Raw genomic sequence first — 22,530 nt, 5'->3', positions numbered from 1 at the left:
ATTTTCAATTTAATTTCATTTGTATAGCACTTTTAACAAAGGACATTGTCTCAAAGCAGCTTTACAGAAACATATAAACAGAAGATACAGATTTTAAATGTGTGAATTTATCACTATTGAGCAAGCCAGTGGTGACGGTGGCAAGGAAAAACTCCCTAAGATGATATGAGGAAGAAACCTTGACAGGAACCGGACTCAGAAGGGAACACATCCCTGTAACACATGAGTAACAACGGATAGTGTGAAAGTAAAAGAAAGTTCATTATGGTTTTATATGAAGTCTGTTTTGTTGAACTAATCCACTGTTTACTAAAGGAGACTTGAGTGCAAAATTGTATGTGGTAATTGCAGTCCTAAGGCCATAACAGCAACCATAGCTCCAGCACCAAAGCGCAACTGTTCATGTGAAATTGAGATCATTTGAGAATGATGGAACCAAACAGACTCGTGTGAGTCATCTATAAATTATTTTGTGATAGCAAAAAGCTTCTACACTGAAACAAAAATAAACAGTACTAACAACACCGCATTTGTGGAACCCTATGATTTACTGCCATAGGTGACTTCAGTTTTTAAAATGGGGTACAGATTGTCAAAATAATCAAACATCATGTTTACTTTTTTATGCCTATAAATACACCTTAAAGTGTCTTTTCAATACAGTAAATACATCTTAGTTATTAATTCAGAGCTATTACTTGTTTAAACAATCAATCTAACAGTGCAGACCTGGACAACAAGAAACACCTGTTCCTATATTATTCATGGCCTGAAAAATTGGGTAATCTAATTTTTAATCTAATAAAAAATTTAATACACAACTGTCTTCAGTGTATATAAAAAACAAAAGAATTGGCATTTCCAATACTTTGAGGGGACTGCAGATTATTAGCATTCAGCAGGCTCCTTCTGCTGGTTGAAAGCCCACACTGCAGAATGTGTTCAAAATGCTTCAACCTCAAGCAGAGAATGCAATCATCCCTCAATTCCAGCAGTAGCTTGTGACCACAGATTTTAGTGGGGCAGGATGACATTAATAACAACATAGCCTCAAACAAAATTAAGTCAAGAGACTATCACACAACACTGATGCTATAGACTACTATCTATTGAATCTAACCTTTGTGCAAACAAACAATTATTTTACATGTATTTCTGACGCATTTGTGATATTATCCACTCCATAACCCCCCTGTTTTTCACTAAGATCTTGTTTTTTTAAAGCAAATAATTCTATTGAAATCTAAAATTTCTGCAACACGTCAACGTGTAAGTGCAGACAATACGTCGATGATATACCGAACCATTTCTACTGTAAGATACTCAACGAACACTTTTTTAGGAACAGCTGTACACCAACTCATTCATGCGATTATCTAATCAGCCAATCGTGTGGCAGCAGTGCAGTGCATTAAATCATGTAGGTACAGGCCAGCAGCTTCAAGTAATGTTCACATCAACAATCAGAATGGGGAAAAATGTGAAGTCAAAAAAAGTGATTTTGACTGTGGCTTGACTGTGGTGTCAGATGGGCTGGTTTGAGTATTTCTATAACTGCTGATCTCCTGAGATTTTCACACAAAAGTCTCTAGAGTTACTCAGAATAATGCAAAAAATTGTTGAAAATCCAGTGAGTGGCAGTTCTGCGGACAGAAATACCTTGTTGATGAGAGAGGTCAATGGCAAATAGCCAGAGTGGTTGGAGCTGACAGAAAGGCTTCAGTAACTCAGATAGCCACTCTGTACAACTGTGGTGAGCAGAAAAGCATCTTAGAATGAACAACATGTTGAATCTTGAGGCAGATGGGCTACAACAGCAGAAGACCACATTGTGTTCCACTTCTGTCAGCCAATAACAGAAAGCTGAGGCTGCAATGGGCATAGGCTCACCAAAACTGGACAGTTGAAGACTGGAAAAAGTCTGGTCTGATGAATCTTGATTTCTGCCGAGGCACACAGATGGTAGGGTCAGAATTTGGCACCAACAGCATGAATCTATAACTGCACCTGAAATCGCATACTACCCTACTACACAGTAGGTGAAAAGCAGTATGCCAGAGGGGTAGTATGTTTGAATTCTCAGTAGGCGAGAAACAGTAGGTGAGAAATACCCGGATGACATACTGCTTCCGGCGGGATTTTGCAGTAGGCAATTGGACTAGTGCGGAAAAAAATCGTGGAAGACAGCATCGGCTCTTTTTAAGTATTAATCCTTGGTTAAACAAGACTTGTTTAATAATACCAGAATAAATTCTGGTAAATTGTCAATGACAATGCTAACATGGCAGCTGTAGTATATCCAGGACTGTAGTCATAATACACACATACTGATTAGTACGTACTGTTTCAACAGCCGTGCAGTACATACTGCATGAAATGCAGCACGTACTGTCACAGTATGCGATTTCGGACGCAGCCTATGGACCCAATCAGCCTTCCGTCAACAGTCCAGGCTGGTGGAGGTGTTGTAATGGTGTGGGGAATGTTTTCTGTGTACACTTTGGGCCTCCAGCATGATAGTGCACCATGTCACAAAGCAAAAGTCGTCTCACGCTGGTTTCATGAACATAACAATGAGTTCAATGTTCTTCAGTGTTCTTCCCAGTCACCAGATCTGAATCCAAATGAACATCTCTGGGATGTGCTAGAATGGGAGATTCACAGCATGAAAGAGTACCTGAAAAATCTGCAGGAATTGTATGATGCAATGATGTCAGCATGGACCAGAATCTCAAAGGAATGTTTCCACCATCTGGTTGAACCCATCCCAGGAAAAATTGAGGCTGTTTTGAAAGCAAAGTGAGGCTCAGTATTAATATAGTGTTCCTAATAAAGTGCTCAGAGAGTGTGTGTGTGTGTATATATATATATATATATATATATATATATATATATATATATATATTTATATTTATATTCTTTCTTTCTTTCTTTCTTTTTTTTCAGATAGCCTTTAAGAATGCCTTTGACAAAAGAAGAATGTTTTGAAATCATTCTCATGGCTGGATCGGGAATCTGTCGTAAAGTTGTGCAAGGACATGCAATTACACGCATAATACCGGATGTGTTATGTTGTTAACACGAGCTCATCACGAGTGGGAGAGATGACTCGGTGCGTTTACAAAAAAATGGCAATCGTATAAAGGATGTTTTTAAATACAGTTACATTTAGCTAAAAATTGTTCATATCCCCTATGTATGAAGACTTTTAGGACAACCTGTAGATGTGCTACAGTGTGCTTTTTATAGGAGTATTTTTGCACAAGCTAATAAACTAATAAGTTCATGTATATTCCAAAAAGATGTGTGCCTTATGAGTACAATGTATGAATCATGGTGTTTTCAAGAAGAAGAAGAAGAAGAAGAACTCCAAACATATATCCGTTTTCCAATTTACACCCAAAGTGACCATGACCTAAGCCAGAAGGGGTTTTTGTTCTTAATTTAATTTGAACCACTATGCTCTTGGAAACACTGGACAACCCGTTAAAAACATAAGTGGAAATGCAGCGGTATCAGCATGGTCTGCAAATTCTGGCTCTGACAGTTCCTCAGCTACATCAGTTACATCACCCTAGATCATAACTGTTCTCAACTAGAATTGAACGTAGCATGTTTTTCTGTAATCCCTCTCATGCTGATATTATTTTTGTTTGTACCTGCCCACAATATTTTCTAATGAATTTAGTTCTATTTATAACTATAAGCACACTAATACTTAATTTAAACCACTGTGACCCTGACCAGACAGTTACTAAAGATGATTGCAAGAACACAGGAAAATTCATGAAAAATGTGGTCTTACTTTACTTCATATCTCACTGTTCATTCCTACATGAAACCTCTCACTCGCATGACTTTTTTTTTTTAGTTGCTTCCCACTGGATCCCAGTCCTGATACTCATAACTAGTCTTTTGTCCTCTTTTGTTCCCCTCAGAAAAGGCAGGATATCTTGCATTCTATTCACCCCCCAGTTTTCAAAGATCTTTACGTCTTATTTATTCAGTACCCCCTCAACCACATGTTGCAACTTCTTCCTTATTTGCATGCAAGTATTGAAAGACCAGACCAAAAAAAAAAAGTGTAGACAGATTCGTATTCAAGCGTAGAAGCCTGCACTCAGTAAATAAGAGCCTAAGAGTTGATGACATGGTTATGGAGTATAACAAATCATTCATTCTAATCACATCTACACAAAGATACCACATGTGAAGACAAAGTCCATTACAACGGTTCACAGCTTTTCTTTTTCCTCAAAGTTGCTCGATTTATACATTACCACTATGTACACTATGCACTATGTGCTTTAATACAAGGCCGCTTCAACATTTGTGACTGTTAATTACTTGAGTATTACTACTGCTTCACATACATGTCTCAGAAGGAGTATACAGTAGTGCTTGAAAGCTTGTGTTTAGAATTTTCTACATTTCTGCATAAATATAACCTAAAACATCATCAGAAGTCCTAAAAGTAGATAAAGAGAACCTAATTAAACAAATGAGATACAAATATTATACTTGGTCACTTATTTAATGAGTGGCAAAAAGTATGCAAACCTTTGCTTTCAGTATCTGGTATACCCCCCGTCCCTTTGCAGCAATAACTGAAACTGAACATTTCCGGTAACTGTTGATCAGTCCTGCACACCGGCTTGGAGGGATTTTCGCCCATTCCTCAGTACAGAACACCTTCAACTCTGGGATGTTGATGGGTTTCCTCACATAAACTGCTTGCTTCAGGTCCTTCCACAACATTACTATTGGATTAAGGTCAGGACTTTGACTTGGCCGTTCCAAAATATTAACTTTTGTTCTTCTTTAATCATTCTTTGGTAGAGCGACTTGTGTGCTGAGGGTCCTTGTTTTGCTGCATGACACACTTTCTCTTGGGACAGATGGACAGATGTCCTGACATTTTCCTTTAGAATTCACTGTTATAATTCAGAATTCATTGTTCCACCAATTATGGCCATCAATTATGGTAAATTGTCCAGGCCCAGATGCAGCAGAAGGGATAAGGTTCTTATGCTAGAATGCAGTTTTCCTTTCTCCAAAAATAAACCTTCTCATTTAAACCAAAAATTCTATTTTGGTCTCATCTAACCACAAAACATTTTTTCCAATAGCCTTCTGGCTTGTCCATGTGATCTTTAGCGAACTGCAGACGGGCAGCAATGTTCTTTCTGGAGAGCAGTGGCTTTCTTTTTGCAACCTGCTATGCACAGCATTCTTCCTCAGTGTTCTCCTGATGGTGGACTCATGAACATTAATATTAACCAATGTGGGAGAGGCCTTTAGTTGCTTAGAAGTTACCCTGGCTCCTTTGTGACCTCACGGATTATTACATGCTGCTCTTGGCGTGATCTTTATTGGTCGACAACTCATTGAGAGTGTAACAATGGTGTTGAATTTCCTCCTTTTGTACACAATCTGACTGTGGATTGGTGGAGTCCAAACTCTTTAGAGATGGGTTTGTAACCTTTTCCAGCCTGATGAGCATCAACAACTCTTTTTCTAAAGTCCTCAGAAATCTCATGTGTTTGTTTCCACAATACATTTCCACAAACATGTGTTGTGAAGATCAGATGTTCTTTAAATAAAACAGGGCTCTCACTCACACCTGATTGTCATCCCACTAATTGAAAACACCTGACTCTAATTTCAGCTTCAAATTAACTGCTAACCCTAGAGGTTCACATACTTTTGCCAACTCACAGATCTAAAATATTGGATCATTTCCCTTAATAAATTAATGACCAAGTATAATATTTTTGTCTCATTTGTTTAATATGGATCTCTTTGTCTACTTTTAGAATTTTTTGTGAAAATCTGATGATGGTTTAGGTCATATTTATGCAGAAACATGTAAACTTTTAAAGGGTTCACAAACTTTCAAGCACCACTGTAGGTTCAGCAGTCAAGTTAGATAAGCAATAGCCAGCCAGTATTTGTTTCTTATTTACACACACACACAAACACACACAAACACACAAACACACACACACACACACACACACACACACACACACACACACGGCAGCAAATTCAGCATTAATGAACACACCCTTTGTTTACTTCATCTGACTCACATCCTGCTCAAGCACATATACACTCTAAGTCTGTTGTTAAGTAATATCACTGCAACAAACATCTTACAAACATATGGATTTGATCAGTATAACCTGCACATGGTTGTTAGTAAGGGAGATCCAACTTTAATCATAATGCTTCTTGAACACTAATCATAATACTTCATTAAATGAAGTTCAGTTGACTTCATCAACTGTAAACAGCAGTTTCAAGGTCAGGTCAGTGGAAAAGCACTTTCTGTGATTAGCTCACTGTCACTCATTTGTCATCGGTCATCCTTCCTGAAGCAGCTCTGACTGCTGGGAATTGCCTACAAGACTGACCTAATACAGCAAATCCAAACAACAGGACAGTATTTATCATTCAAACTTTCACAATCAGAGACACAATTGTGTCTCTATTTTCCATGAATAACAAGTGAACCAAAACCCCCTAAAATACAAACTAACCAGAAGAAGAAGAAAAAAAAAAAACACTGAACAAAAGAATGAACCAAACCATGATACTGAAACTCTCCCTGGGGCATTGATTTTTCCTTTAAAATGAAATCTTTTTAAAAAGCCTTTCAGAGACTGACATTCATATGAGCCATATTATCAGAGTAAATATACCTGTTGTGCAGAGTGTAGACCACTGCAGATCTTTTTTTACAGCACAAAAAGTGTACACAGTACACAAATACAGTATATGGCCAAAAATATGTGGACACCTAACTATCCCAATCATATGTGCTTATTGAATATCACATTTCAGAGTTTGTCCCCCTTTTGCTGGTATAATAAACTCAGTGTGGCTGTAAGGATTTGTGCTCATTCAGCCACAAGAACATTAGTGGGTTCGAGCACTGATGTGGGGCAAAGAGACCTGAGCCATAATCAATATACCAAATCATTTCAAAGGTGTTCAGTGGGGTTGAGGTGGGGGCTCGAGGTCTTCCACATCAACCTTGGCAAACCTTGTCTTCATGAACATTGCTTTGCACACAGGAGTTTAATCATGCTATAGCATGTTTGAGCATGTTTGTTCCAGTGGATTTACTTGCTGTGTGCAGTATTGAACAACATTTGCTGTCTCCCTGAGCATAGTGCTGTTAATGATCCAAATATAAAGCATTATTAAGCCATTGGGAAGAAAGAATAAACTGCAAAGTCCACAATAGGGTCATGTCAAGATCAAGAATCTGCTCCACTTCAACGTTCAGCTAAAAAGACCTTGATAATACTATCGCTGAGGTTAGCAACACGTTTTACAAATATAATCTTGAGAATCTTGAGTAATATACTGTGGCTAACATTTTGACATTTCACAAACTACACAAAATGTAATAATTTGAGGCATATTACTGTACACGGCCAGTTGTAATGTATAAGGCTAGTTGTTATAACACAGTATAACACTGTAAAACAAAGATAAAACATATCAGAACATTTCCATCTTTAATGTAAAAATTACAACCTGTCACTAATTTCATTGTATTGTAATATTGTATTGTAAAACCTTTCAGAGAAAAAAAAGATAAAAAAAAAAACACAACAAAAACAAACAAACAAATAAATAAATAACTTAGAATAACCTTTAGTGTAAAGGTAAGTTTAAGTGTGCACACCCTTTTATAACTGTGTATGTGGGTGTGTTAAGAATCAACCAATCAAGCTCATGTGAAATAATAGTTAGTACACACCTGTCTTCAACTGAAGTGACTATTAACTCCAAATAAATCTCAGCTGTTCTTGTAGGATTCATTCATTCAAGAGCCATTCATTCAGTGGTGTGAACACTTAAGCAATTAGGTTATTCTAAGTTTTTCTTTTCTCTGAAATGTGTCAGTTTGGTTTTCAATGGCAGTGCACGGGTTGTAATTTTAACATTAAAAGGTGGATATTTTTTACATCACAATAACCTGCTGTTTTAACAGGGAGTAGATTTTTTTTTGTATCCATTGTATGAGCTAAACTACTTCCTGAAACTTAATCACAAATAGCCTTTCAAAGCCTTTTCCACAGATCTCGAACACAAGTCCAAGACAGTAATCATTAACTTGATAACTGGATTGACCTTTTGGTATACGAGTTTGCACATACCTCTCGGAGGCGGAGCTGAAAACTCTTTCCTTCATGGTAGCAGTTATAGGTTTTTAAAAGGGACAACAGCTCTGACCTTAAATAAGGATAAAAAAAAAAAACAAATAAACAAGCAGTCTGAATTTAGGACAGCACAACAGAGATGCTCAAAATGAAGATCTGAACTCAGAGTTGAACTCACTTTGAAATGACTTTCTCTTCATTCACTCTGACAAAGGGGATCTGAGCAGGATTCATGATGGGAGATTTCCGTTATCTTCTCAACTAGATGGAGTGAGTGAGAGAGAGATCATTTAATCAAAACATAGAAAAAACAAAGACAACAAAGATTCATTGTTTAGCTAAAACACTGCCGTGGTGTTCCATTCAGTGGCGTCAGGAGCTGGATCAAGTGAAAGTAAATGCCAGAGATTAGGGAGGGGAAAAAAACCTCTTGGAGTTCACACCTTTAGTCATGTCACAAAAAGCAAGCTTGAACAGGCATGTCTTGACATCTCATCTCAGAGGTTGTTTTTTTATTTTTTTTAACTGATCTCCAAGATCACTCATCCAAATACAAAAAGGTCTAGATTATAGCTGCAAAGATTAGTCAGAATAATCAGTTAAGTGGAGCAGCATTGTGTCACAAACCTGTTTTCAGGCCCAACATTCTTAATGCAGAACACACACACACACACACACACACACACACCAAAAAAAACAAAAAACAGATCAACTGATTTCACATGATTCTTGCTTAGAAAATGGAGCAGTCAGAATGAACTTAGTAAGAAAAAATGTTTTATGTTATTTCTAGTTCATGTGAAGGTGACAGATACGACACAAGAAAAAAAAAAGAAAAAAAAAGGAATAAATGAAGAAAGAAAAAAGATTAATACGCTTCCTGGTATTATCGTGATCATTTTTCAGTCTTTTTTTTAAGCCTATTTTGCAAGTTACTGAACAGAACAAATGAATTAAATTCCCTACTGATGAAAATATAAAGCTTTACAAGGAAACTCAAAGCAAATAGCATAGTACAACAGAGACCACTTCAGCCAAAGTACCTTTTCAAACTAATTTGAAATAAAGTACACTTCCCAACCAAACGTAAACCGTTAGTTCTAAAATAAAACACTCTAGCAGATTAAGCAAATAAATCAAGTACATAAAATGCACATCACCATGACTACTAATGTGTTCCGTATTTAAAAGTGCAATAAATGTAAAAGTGATTGACAGATGAGTGAATATTTGATATATAAATACTGAATACATGAGTTACATTTTCATTCAGCATTTAAAAATAAGCTATTCATGTTTCATTGTTTTGGTTTTTACTGTACTTCTCTGTAACGTTCTGTGTACACCTGAGAAATGACAGTAAGTCCGGATCATACGGAAGTCCAGAAAGGCCATGCAACTTTTTTTCTTCTTGTGCTCTCAAGATAAAAAAAGTTGTTTTTTCAAGATTATGACTTATTATATATGAGAAAATGCATTATTAGGCATAAATACTATACCAGTGAGCACCTTAAGAGAAAGAACAGTGGTAGAATTCCGACATCACAGCCTTGAGGATGCAGGTTTGATCATGTGTTCAGGTGACTGTGTGGCGATTGACTATATTTTTTCCTAAATTTCCCAGTCTTATTTTTACAAATTGGGGTCAGCCACTTGAGAAGGTAGTGAACACTATAGTGATCCTGAACAGGTGCTCAGTTTCACTGCCAGTCAATTTGACTAGTCTGCATCCATAGTTACTTAGTTCGTTGTTTGTTTTTGATCCCTAAGGGGAAATTTGGGAAAAATATAGTTGAACATCACACAGTCACCTGAGCTCAGGATCAAACCCAGAACCTCAAAGCTATAAGGCCATAATTCTACCACTGTACCAGCTACTTTTTGTTAAGGTGCTCCCTGATGTATTTTATATATATGCCCAGTAATGCATTTAGACAATTTTCCGACATCAAGTCGTGATCTTGAGAAAACAACTTTTGTTATCATGAGATCCCAAGAAAAATAAGTCGTTATCTTGAGAAAACCACCTCTGTTATCTTGAGATCAGAAAAAAAGGAAAGAAAGCCTTTCTGGACTTCTGTTCAATCAACTATTTTTAGAAGTCAGTTAAAACAACACTTTTTCGATCGTTTCGAAAGGTATTATAGCCTTGGTATGGTACAATGTCAACGCATCAGTGATGTCTTTCCAGCATGAATAGAATTAACACTAGTGCTTTTTACAAACACATTTGCTTACTTTAGCGCATGTTATCTGGATACCAACACACTCTCTGGGGTGCTTTCTTGGTGGTTATACAAGTTGGTCATGTTTCCTGAATGTACCCATCTTGCCTTTGCATTATTTTGCAAACGGCTGTTGTGTGTGCCGTGACAGTTGGGTAAAATCCAATAGTTCCATATATCTGATGTTGAATTTTTTAGGCAGCAACTCCTCAGTGTTGTCAGCCGTGCTGCCTCTGTATGTTCCCAAACGAAACAAAGAGGAAATTTGAACCTACTCTGAGTTATTGTTGGTTTGTTTGTGTGTCTGTCAGGTAAAATGTGAGCTGTGAATAGAGTAGAATTAATGAATTAGTGAATAGAATAGAGAGTGAATAGAGTAGAAAGACGGTGCTGTTTTTACAGTATGGTGTCCCCATCACTATACTGGGGAATTAGACCCCACACAGACCACAGGGTGAGCACCCCCTGCTGACCTCACTAATACCACTTCCAGCAGTAACCTTAGTTTTCCCCAGGTGGTCTCCCATCCAGGTACTGGCCAGGCTCAACAGTGCTTCGCTTCATTGGGAAATCACACAAGAACAGCAGGGAGATATGGCTCTAGCATAGTCACGGGCAACTTATCTCTGCCATTTGAGTAGATTAAAATATTATTCCTTGATTCATTCTTATGAATAACTGATAATAAAAATATAAATGTTTTGCAGCTCTAATCTAGATTCTCATAGTCTATAGACATAGGCCTCTTTTAAATATAGATGTCATTGCTCCCGTTTTCAAGGCTGCCTAGAACAATCCCATTTCTTATAAATCCCTGTGGTTTATCTGAATAGTGAAGGAATTTCCAGGGAGTGGCAAAAGTGCTGGGAAATCCCATTTGCAGTATTTAAAAGCAAGAGAGCAAAATTATGGCAGTGTTACAATGAAGTCCACACTACACACTTTCCCTGCTCTTCTGGTTCTGGGAATCTGTATCCATTTCACAGGTGAGTTTCACACAGCTTTTTGAAACTTATATTATATTAAGAAAAAGGCTTTTAGGATATCTTGTAAATATGTAACCAATCCACTTGTAATGAATTAAAATATTCATTATATTGATTATAGCTATTTCAGAAAAGACCAAAAGCTATAAGAAATGTAATTATGGCATGTTTCTTTAATGCAGTTCAGAGGGCAGAGAGTCAGTATGTTCCGAACCGCTGCGTCTGTCTAAAGTCCAGCAATGGAATCTGGGGACCATTTTCAGATTTTACGGTCACCTTAAAAAGACCTGGCTGTATGAGAGATGAGATCATGTGAGTAACATTGACCCGAGATTAATCTAACGTTTGCTCAGATTACCTATTTAGTGCTCCTCTGTATCTTAAAATCTGTGTTTTGTAATGTAGAGTGATTCTGAAGAAAGACAACCGAAAAGTGTGTCTAAGTCCTCATGGACGTCAAGGCAAAAGACTGTTGAAATGCTGGCACAGGTAAGTGTACACAAAGTAAACACAGCGCCTTGCATAAGTATTCACCCTTCATAAACCTCTCTACATTTTGTAGTGTTATAACCTGTAAATTGTGGAACACAAGCTCAGGACACGAATCCTTGTGCAAAGATATTTTGTACTTTCCATGCTCTTTTATTTAAGTGATTCATTGCCTTGATTTCTTTTAAAGAAAAGTGGCAGAGGGTAAAAATGGGAAGACATGCATGGGAAGACTCAGACCACGGCGTCAGAAGAACCAGCGTGCCAAATCAAAGACAGTCAAAAGATAAACAGTGCCACACCAGGACCTTCGACAGATTCAGCAGTTTGTACAAGCTATTTGTAGCAGTGTGGCTGTTGACAGAGTGTATATGAAGGGCTGGCCCCATTCATAACTAGGTTACCATGTAGCAGCACTCCTAAGATTTACTCCTATGCATTGGATCACTGTCTTTGCTGCATAATCCAGTGAAAAGGTCGTGTTTCATTATCAGTTTTAGTAGGATTTATGAAAGCAGTCAAACATATTTTGCACATTGTTTATACTTTTTTTTTTAAATAATGTTATTAGATTTTTTTCACTAAGTTTTATAATAAATGTAAAAACTTAAGCAAAAGAGTCTTGTTTATTTTTTCTAACTTCATTATTAATGCATGCATTTCACAACAAATAATCAACAGTGCGTGAAGAACTGGTTATAATGTAATAATCTTCCAGCTTCTGAAAGCTCAGACCATAGTACTGTTAGTTAATTCATTGATGTATTCATTTTAAGTTACGGATTTATCCAGGTCGGACTTGTTCAAAGGTTGTAATACACTTGTAGTGTATTACACCCTGGAAGGGACTCTAGTCTATCGCAGGGCATCACACATATGTTCACACATTCTGGCAATTTAGAGTAACCTATTGACATGACTTTGGGAAGACAAACTGCTCATACACTGACCAGAGAAGCTGTCTCACTCTCCACAATTCTATTTTCTGGGTCACAGTAATTTTGCCATCATTTTACTGCTTTTGTTATTGCTGCCTGGTGTTTTGAAAACTGACTTGAAAAAAATATTTCATCTCTAACAGCATGACACAACAGGATATACTAGATATAGCAGACTATGTAACTGTGATTTAGTTACCTTAAAGTACCTTAAACCTATTATGGTTTTTCAAATAATACCTTTCATGTAATGTGTTATATAGCTGTTTGTGAATGTAAGAAAGACTGCAAAGTTTAAAAAATCTAAGCACACGACAAACTGAGTTACTGACTTATTATAGTTATTGAGTTATTGAAGGAAGCGATTCTGAACAGCTGAAACGAGTCGTCAGTAATTCCAGACTTACTTCTGTTTGGAAATTATATGGAAATGGAAAATAGGGAAATTAAAAAGGAAAAACCTCCTTTTCTAGACCTGAAAAAACTAAATGTCGAAGGGGCCCGAGCAAGGTGAGCCTGCAGGGATAGATAAGAAAATTTGTGTGTAGACATGCCCACACACACTCAAATGCACACAGAAAAAGAATTTTGTAAACTTTGTGTAGTTAAATAAAAACACATAAAATAATTACTTTTTAACAATCATGGGTTTTACACAAGATCTTGGGGGATACATCATTTTATAGTTCACTCTCCAGGGGCTACTGGGAGGCTGTGTACCATATGATAAAAGCGTATCTTTTCTTTATGAAAGGCACAGTAAAGTATGTTTGGGAAAAAGTATTTATCTTTTTCCTCTTAATGGGAGGTCCAGGGTTCTGCCTAGAAGAACCAGGGTAGATGGTTTTGGATCATACATTTAGATGCAAGGATAACATTAAAAGACATTAAAAATGAAACATATAAAGCATCCGCCCAGAACACAGTAGAGGAAAAAAGACAGGTGTGCAGAATTGTGATAAGGGCACTCCCTACAGGTACATGGATGCTATAATTGTATATAACACACATTGCAAACGATTGAATGTTGTTGCATGTTTCACTTTGAGTGAGGCGTGTAACCCTGGGCCCAGCTGGGTTCATTTTGCTGTCTTGCTGACTGCTGAGTAAACCTGCTTCTTCTGAATCCAGTCTCCGTGAGTTCTGCTATGTTATTTCTACAAAAATACAAGTCAGATTTGCTTAATTAAGGTTATAGTTTAAGTTTGTGAGCTAGCAGGGCCAGTGCAGGCTGAAGTGGCCCAAAATTTCCTGCATTGAATTGGCGAGCCCCAGCCAGGAGGTTCAACGGGAGCTCCAAATCCCGATGGGGGGGACCGGCTGCGCCATCCAGACCAGACAACTTTGGCCAACTACAGAACAAGGTAAGAAGACACCTGTTAAATCAAAGTCTCTGCAGTAGTTTTGTATGATCTGTGAAGGCGGGGAAGGCCCCGCTTTGGGACGGATCAGTTCCATGACCTTCTTAAAAAGAACCTAGTAAATTAGAAATTTGGAAGTTAAAAAAGTGTGTTTGCATGATATTAAGACTGGATTAGGATGAAGGTATAAACAATTGCAAACGTGTCTGTGAAAAGCATAGATGGGTACATTGTAATGAAGTTTATGTGCACATCTATGTTTAATAACTTGGATACCGTCTTTTGCCCTTATAAAATTATCAAATAAAATATAAAATAAGGAAGAAAGGGACTGTTACGGGTGAGTAGAAAGTAAATTCCGTCTATGGATACCACTGAATTGCTATTAACTATTAAGTGATAATTGATGGATAGTTATTAATTAATAATTGATTGATTCGGGACTGCACGGGTAGACAAGAGGAATTATATAATAAAAGTATTTTGGGAAAACCCAGTCTATGGATACCTCTGAATTGTTATTAATTATTAAGTGATAATTGGTAATTAGTTATTAATTGATAATTGATTGTTTGGAGACTGCACGGGTGAACAGGGGGAATTACCTAAGTATTTTGGGAAAGCCCACGGATACCGCTGAATTGTTATTAATTATTAAATGATAATCGGTAATTAATTATTAGTTAGTAGTTGATTGATTCGGGACTGCACGGGTGGGTCACACAATGAATGTGTTATGAATATGGAATTTATGAATATTGAAGTTACGAATATCATGCCAGGAATATTGTGTTTCGAGCAGGGTGTTCTGAGCATAGTATTATGAACGAATGTAGTGTCTGAGTATTGTGCTTTGGATACAGTGTTTAGAGTATAGTACTCCGAAAAATGGAGTTGTGAGTATTGTGAGGTTTTAATGTTGGTTTCGGAAGTGTCTACATGTGTCTGTATGTGTGAAGATAAGAGAGAAGCAGTGGAGTGTATCTGTATGTATGTGTGCGCTATGGCTGACACAGACTTTGTTTTTTTATTTTCTATGATACAAAGCACCCTATGAGGAAAAAAGCAGAAATTAGTTTAACTCTTTGTTCCAGTAGACAAAAATTTAATTTTTGCCTGTTTTGGTGGTGCCCTAGTTCAGTATGGAAGTTTGTTTGCGATGTCACACTTCACAGTGGTGGTTAATGGCTTATATAAAAGTAGACACTCAAAGCTGTAATGATTGTCAGTTTATGTTTTCCCTTGCCACATAAGGGTAATATATTTAGGGAAAAATAGCCGCTCCGAAATAACTCCTCCAGAAGCTGTGACACAGTCAGGCTTTTTCAGGGGCACGCCGCCGCTATAAGACGCTAATAAAACGAACCAGAAGAAAACTAGCGATTAGAAAAACTGCCAAACATGAAAATAAAGTTTTATTGTATAAAGTTTTGCAGGAAAAAGGTTGGCTGTGATGATTACTCATTTGATTTTCTCAGCCTCTGAATGGTCAATCATGGCCAGTGGTATCTTCAACTGTTCCATGTGGGTGACAATCAAGTTAGACTGTCCGATTAAAATTTAGGAGGCGAGTTGTTCAGCATAGCCAAAGCAGGTTAGTTTTTTAAGAATGTGTCTCAGTTCAGTTCATGGCTAATTACTAAATCCCAGAAGCGTGGGATACCAAAACACTTAAAACATTTTGAAGAGGCCATTTGTGACTAAATCTGGAACTTTGCATTTGTTTTCTTTACAAAGCTGATAGACTGTATACACCGATGGAAATGTGCATGATTTATAAAACCGGGAGCAAACTGGATTTTCGTCTATGTAGGGAATGTAAGGTAGTAAACGTTTATACAAGTCTGTATACAAGTCTGTATACAAGTCTGTTTATACAAATATCAAAAACAAGAAAAAACAAGACAAAAAAAAAAGAAAAAAAAAAAGAGTTTTGGGAGCTCTAACCCCGCCCCTTTCCCATCCACCGGTTGAACACACAGAGAAAGCCACCAGTGTCCTGACTAATCATATGCCAGAACTGCGGTAATAAAATAATTTATATATCTCTTTAATGTGTAATGTTTTTACAAGGTGATCCCAGTTTAGATCTAAGAATACATGCTTATTTGACTTCATATAAGGAATTAGATACTTAGGCGGAATTAAAGTGGAAAAAGCTAAGTTGAAATGTGATAGTGGAAGATAGGTTCACGGTTAATAATAAAGTAATCGAATTAATCTAGCTCAGCACATTATTTGAATAAATCCTAAGTGTACAAGTTCAATAAGCCAGTTTAGCACTCTTAAAGATTTGCTATAAAATTTAAAAGGATTTTGAAAAGCGATCCTATAAAAAGTGTATGAGTAAATGTGTGGTTATAAAAGTGTGTTTCGTTGCTAAATCCAATAGCAAAACAGAGATTGTTGATTCTGAGAGCGTAGCCAGTAATAGGAATATCTATAAAATTTGGTTTTGCGTGTTAGTAGGATATGCTCTTATTTGTAGCTGCTGTGACCCAGATGCAGAGACTTGGTCCTGGATAAGCAATCTGTAGAATAAATGGCGAATTCTCACCCTCACACACATTTTATATTTTAGTTCCACATTATTGGGATTATTATTCATTAAATGTTCAGGAATGTTCAGAAAAGCTATTAAAAAAGGAAATAATTAAAATTTGCAGATTGGATCTTTACTTTTGTGGATATCAGTTTAGAAATCATTATTGCTACTTGAGCATATATGAGTAAACAAGATATCAATTGAATGACAGCTGCTTTTCTTTTGATTTCAGAAGCATATTAAATTATAAGGATTAAAATCAATGAATTAATAATCATTGTTGGAAAGAGAGAATCTATATAGATGAGGGAAAGATAAGACAGTAGCTAACAGAGTGGAAAAATAACAAGTCCCTGGTGTAAATATCTAGATTACAGAATATAGCAGAAATGTAAGAAGAGTATACGTAAATTGGAATTGGGTTGTAGGAGTAAACTGCAGAATAGATCTAGGCTATTGGAGTCCTGACTGGATGAGTCTTGTACCAGTTTTCCTCAGTATGCGGTGTTAGGCTGCCTATTGGTAGGCTAGTGGAATGCTTCCTAAGAAGAGGGGTAGACATAAATTTCGGGGAGCATAAATTAATTGTAGAAGCAAGAGGGACAAGAATGCATTTTTAGGGAGAGCTGGTATGAGGATAATTATGAAAATGCTTCTTTAACTGAAGAAAAGGAAGAAGTAATTATTTACAAAGCATAACACAACTCACTAACTTAAAGGAGGTGAGTATATAGTGATCATATGTTAAATGGGAGGCTATAGTGAGAAGAAACTGGAAAAGTCCTTTCTGGGTAACGCACTTGTGAAACTAGCAGAGTCAGATCAATTACATTGGGTAATGATACCAATAGGAGTACATGTAAACGCTTACCTACAACTGGGATATGAAAGGTAAAGAAGTAACTGGAAGAGAGTTAAATAATCCTGAGATTGATATATTTACAGAAACTGAACAAAAATTTAAATCATGTTTGTGTCATGTTTATGAAGGGTCTGAGTTCTTTTTTGAGTGTAGAACAGGCAACTTGATTGTCTGGTGGTTTAGGTGCAAGTAAGGAGCAGGTAAGAGGTTCAGAATTTAAGTGGATAAAGTTGGACTATAAAGGCGAATGAAAGGGAATAATAACACATTTTTGGAGATAGAATCAATATGAGGATTTATTATGGCAAAGATCTCCTTTAATCACAGAAACAAAAGACAGAGTATAACATAACAGATTTAGCAATCTAATATAACAGATAATATAACAGATTTAGCAATCTTGAAGAAGTGAGTGAAGTGAGTGTAAGTCATGCTGTAGCCAGTATAAAGGAGCAGCCACAGAACTAATATATTAAATCTGTGGGAATTGATGGGGTTCCAGTTCAGTATCCATGTGTACCCCCACTGCATGTTACAGTAAATCACCTGATGATTATTTACCATTTAATTTACTGGGCTTTGATCTGATACATAAAGTGAGCATGTCACTCACACTAATGATGGGCTTTGAAGTTGTGTGTTCCCAGTTGTCTGTCTCCTGTATTCAAATCTGACAGCAATGGTGGCATCCCTCATACTGAACTCGCTAACATATCTGGCACATTATGGGCTATATGGATGGTACAGGTAAAATTTACACCGCATTAAGCTAAATTGAAACATACTCATAGTCATAGTAAACAATACCATCCATCCTCAGAAAGGGAGGAAGGAATACGCCCAGTTATTCAAGCATTAGTTCAGAAAGGTGTGACTGTGTTAATAATTCCAATATAATTATAACACACCTATTAATCAGTGTTTAAGACTGGTGTAAGAGGATAGCATCTTACACAGAATTTCTAAAATCAATTAATTAGTCATCCCCATAATTCCATTAGTTCTGTTGTTAACTTGTGTTAGCCTGCATGAGAAAGCACAAGGCCATTGTTCAACTTAGCATTCCAAAATCAACAATACGCCTGGGTGCGTCTCCCTCAGGGGTCTGGACTCCCTGCGATCTTCTCCTCTGTGGTCAGAGACTCCCTCGAATTTCTCACGCTTCCAAGGCCAACAGGACATCATTGGGGTCATTCTCCACCCCATACCACACAACAAATTCTAAGCAGTTTCTGATAAAAAATCCTGAGAGCTGGAAGTCCTAAGAAAAAACCTGAGATTGAATGGACTTATGGCATGAAAGCTACCTTCTGAAAGCTTATGCCCTGAACCTGTACTGTGGCTGTCTACCTACAACAAAGACTTTCACTTATGCAACAAATATTCAAAGAGAGCAAAGGCTGCCAAAGAGAATGCCGTACAGCAGAAACAACAGCAGAGGAAGAAGAGTTAGCTTGAGGTCAACGCAGAAAAAGATGAGACTGGCGTCATGGTCAGTCTGCTAGAAGTGCTGAAATCCAGAGCAGAGACCAAAGGAAGAGGTTGAGGCTGCAGCAGGGGTCTTGGGGGGGGGGGGGGGGGGGGGTAGTGGGCTCTAGTAGACAATGGATCTGTGACTTTGCACTCAAAACGGTTCCCTTGCGAGGTTTAATGTGAGCAGCAAGACAAGATAAAGAAAATGCATTCCTTGATTGGACACCACAGGCGATGCCAGCATTTGAAAAGTTAAAAAGTGATCTTTGTTCTGCGCCAGCTTTGGCTGGGCCTGATTATAGTAAGCCTTTCCATTTGTATGTCTCTGAAAAATAGGGATTTGCTAATGCTATGTTAACTCAGCAGCAAGGTCCAGGGAAACAGCCCATTGCCTACTTTAGCACGACCCTTGATAATGTGGAACAGGGAATGCCTTCATGTTATCGTGGATTAGCAGCAGCAGCAGCTTTTGCGTATCAAAAGGGATCTGCAATTACTATGGGTCACCCAACTATTTCATACACCACCCACGCCCTACACACACTTTTGACAAGCCCAGCATTTGTAATAACTCATGCATGTAAGACAGGATATGATCTAATACTCTCTGCACCTGAGTTAACTATTCAAAGGTGTCAGACAGTAAATCCGGCAGATAGGATGGTAACTCCGTTTGAGAGTGAGCCGCATGATTGTGGTATAGTTTCTAATAAGTACTTGAAGGCACTACAAGACCTTGAAAATCAACCATTTCCGCAGTCGTCTTTGACGTTATTTGTAGATGGGTTGTTTTTTAGAGGGACGGACGGAAACTTGGCAGGTTATGCACCATGGCTCCAAATCCAGATCTTTCTTCACTCTGTGTTGTTCAAGCCATGTCTGTCAGTCAACGCTCCTCTGCCCAGTTGGCAGAGCTTAAGGCTTTAACAGCAGCCTGTATATTAACAAAACGGAAATCCTGTACTATTTATACTGACTCAGCATATGCATATGGGGTGTGCCATTTATACGGACCAATTTGGGCGGAGCATGGTTTTAATTGAGCAGATGGCTCGCCTGTAACTCATATTCAAGCCATTTCAGAGCTATTACATGCTATAACATACCATCCGAATTGGTTATTGAATGTACTGCACATAAAGCGGATGGCTCATTTGTCGCTAACGGGAACACAGCAGCGGATGACGCTTCTAAGCGAGCAGCGCTGCAGTGTACTGACATTATGCCAGCCTTGGTACCAGAAGAAACGCCTCCACCAGAATAAAATTTTGCGTCCTTAGCAGAAACGCAAAACGCAGCCTCACTCCAGGAAATCACGCGTTGGGAAGAAATGTGAGCAGGGAAGCATATTAAATCCAGACTCTGGCGTGGGCCAGGAGGGCATTTTGTAGCACCTCTGTCCTTACTTCCCATTTTAATTAGGACTGCGTATGGTTTAGACCATTGCGCAAGGGGAGAAGTGGTAAAAAGACTCAAAAGGGACTGGTGGATTCCAGTTTTGAACCCTGATGAACCATGATTGATCACATGTTGGCAAGTTGTGAAATATGTGCACAACATAACATTAGGAGAAGTTTGATCGCTCCAATAGGACACATTCCACAGTCAGACGGACCATTTAGACACCTGATCATTGATTTTGTGGATATGGCAGAGAGGAGGGAAAGAAAAAGGTATATCTTGGTGGTAGTGGACAGGTTCAGTAGATGGGTGGAAATGCACCCTGCAGTACATGCTGATGCAGATACAGTAGTAAAGTTTCTGCGTAGAGAAGTCATACCTCGGTTTGGAATTACAGATAAACTTACTTCAGACAACGGTGCACATTTTCTGAACAAGGTAGCTCAGAAAGTGTCGCAGGTACTACAGATGAACTATAGGTTTAGATGTGTGTATCACCTGCAATCACAGGGAATGGTGGAAAGAGCTAATGGGACACTGAAAGCAAAATTGGCTAAAATCTGCACAGATACTAAATTGACTTGCGTACAAGCATTGCCATTGGCCTTAATGAGCATGCGTATGCAAACGAACTGTATTACACATCTAACCCCACATTAGATGCTTACAGGCCGACCGATGCCGGTGCCATACCTGAGAGGACCCTACGAAGGGTCCTCACTTCAATAGCTGGAAGGAGAACTTGCATGCAATGCAACACATCTAACCAAAATGTACCGAGCTTTGTCCCAACAGGTAAAATGGGCCACAGAAGCAAGGACTATCAAACCTAACAACAATCTCCAGCAGGTAGGACCAGGAGAGTGGGTGTACATAAAGACCTTCAAAAGGAAGTGGAACGAGGTGAGAAGAACAGGGCCACATCAGGTAATATTGGCCACACCTACAGCAGTCCAGATAATAAGTAAAAACGGGTGGTATCATCTCAATCACTGCACACACCCGAAGTCCACTTCCGGAAAAACTGAAAAAACTGGCAGAGGAAACCCAGACAGAAGAAGAACCAACAGTGGTAGAAGGACCATCAGAAGAGAACTACTAAATGAACCACTCGAGGAGCGACCCAGGTCAAGAGCAGAATTAACTGCTGAACAGGAAGACATAATTGGTGGACCAGCCACTAGAACCAGAGCAAGAACAATGCTACAAGAGGCTAAGAATAGAAGCAATCCAAAGAGCAAATAAACAGGGAGTATAAAAAACTAAGTAACATAGAACCAAAGATAAAGTCAAGCAATGAATAAGGTACCCGTAACCTTAGCAACTCTATTAATAATAGCTACAACAGTAGTAACAATGAGATTAACATTTGATGTAACAGTAAAATCGTTAGGAAAATCCAAAACGCAAGCAAAGTGTACCCATGTGTCACGTCGCCAGACGTAAGGGAGTTGAGAATGGAAGCACGTGCAGGTAAGGACGTTTATTTTTATTTAAGGGCAGGCAGACAAATCCAAATCGTAATCCAAAAACGTAGTCAAGACAGGCAAAGGGTCGGGCGATCGGCATAAACGGGGCAAAGCAGGAATCGAAGTCGCGGTCGCAGAAAACAGGGTCAAAACACAAAACAAGAAACATGAACTAGTACTATAAACTGGGACTGGAAGAACCAGCGTGGACTAAATGAACTAATCTATTCTAATACTGTGTATTGGGAGGCGAGCGGTATATATAGCAAACATAATCGGCGTTAAGTGCTGTCTTTTGTTGCCAGCGGTTTAGACGTTAATGGCTGTGTGTTGAGTTATTTTGAGGGGACAGCAAATTTACACTGTTACACATGCTGTACACTCACTACTTTACATTGTAGCCAAGTGTCATTTCTTCAGTGTTGTCACATGAGAAGATATAAAATATTTACAAAAATGTGAGGGGTGTACTCACTTTTGTGAGATACTGTATGTAATCAGTCCAGGTGGAGAAATACACTGTCGAACATTAATAGCTGACAGGGTGAGAATTTTTCCATCATTAAGTTGAATAAACGAGAGGGTTTTTTTGCTCACCCCTGTA

The 22,530-nt window shown here is 38.1% G+C and overlaps 2 protein-coding genes across 3 annotated transcripts in view; one reads left to right on the top strand and one right to left on the bottom strand.

The window, feature by feature from the left end:
- Nucleotides 1-22,530, bottom strand: part of rassf4a (Ras association domain family member 4a) — a 41,083-nt gene that overhangs the window by 12,438 nt on the left and 6,115 nt on the right. For both annotated transcript variants that reach the window (XM_017464660.3, XM_017464659.3), the window contains exons 2-3: nucleotides 8,356-8,438; nucleotides 8,175-8,250 (exon numbers count right to left, since the gene is read on the bottom strand). In XM_017464660.3, coding sequence (XP_017320149.1) covers nucleotides 8,175-8,250; nucleotides 8,356-8,411 — 132 coding nt within the window. In that variant the 5' untranslated portion in view covers nucleotides 8,412-8,438. The remainder of the gene's footprint in view (nucleotides 1-8,174; nucleotides 8,251-8,355; nucleotides 8,439-22,530) is intronic.
- Nucleotides 11,231-12,428, top strand: LOC108263637 (C-X-C motif chemokine 9). The gene is made up of 4 exons (XM_017464663.3): nucleotides 11,231-11,388; nucleotides 11,571-11,700; nucleotides 11,794-11,877; nucleotides 12,068-12,428. Exons 1-4 carry the CDS (start codon nucleotides 11,325-11,327, stop codon nucleotides 12,165-12,167), a joined length of 378 nt encoding a protein of 125 aa, XP_017320152.1. The 5' UTR covers nucleotides 11,231-11,324; the 3' UTR covers nucleotides 12,168-12,428.

Source organism: Ictalurus punctatus, chromosome 3 (genome assembly GCF_001660625.3).
Source record: "Ictalurus punctatus breed USDA103 chromosome 3, Coco_2.0, whole genome shotgun sequence".
NCBI lineage: Eukaryota > Metazoa > Chordata > Actinopteri > Siluriformes > Ictaluridae > Ictalurus > Ictalurus punctatus.
This window is presented reverse-complemented; position numbering and strand designations above follow the sequence as displayed.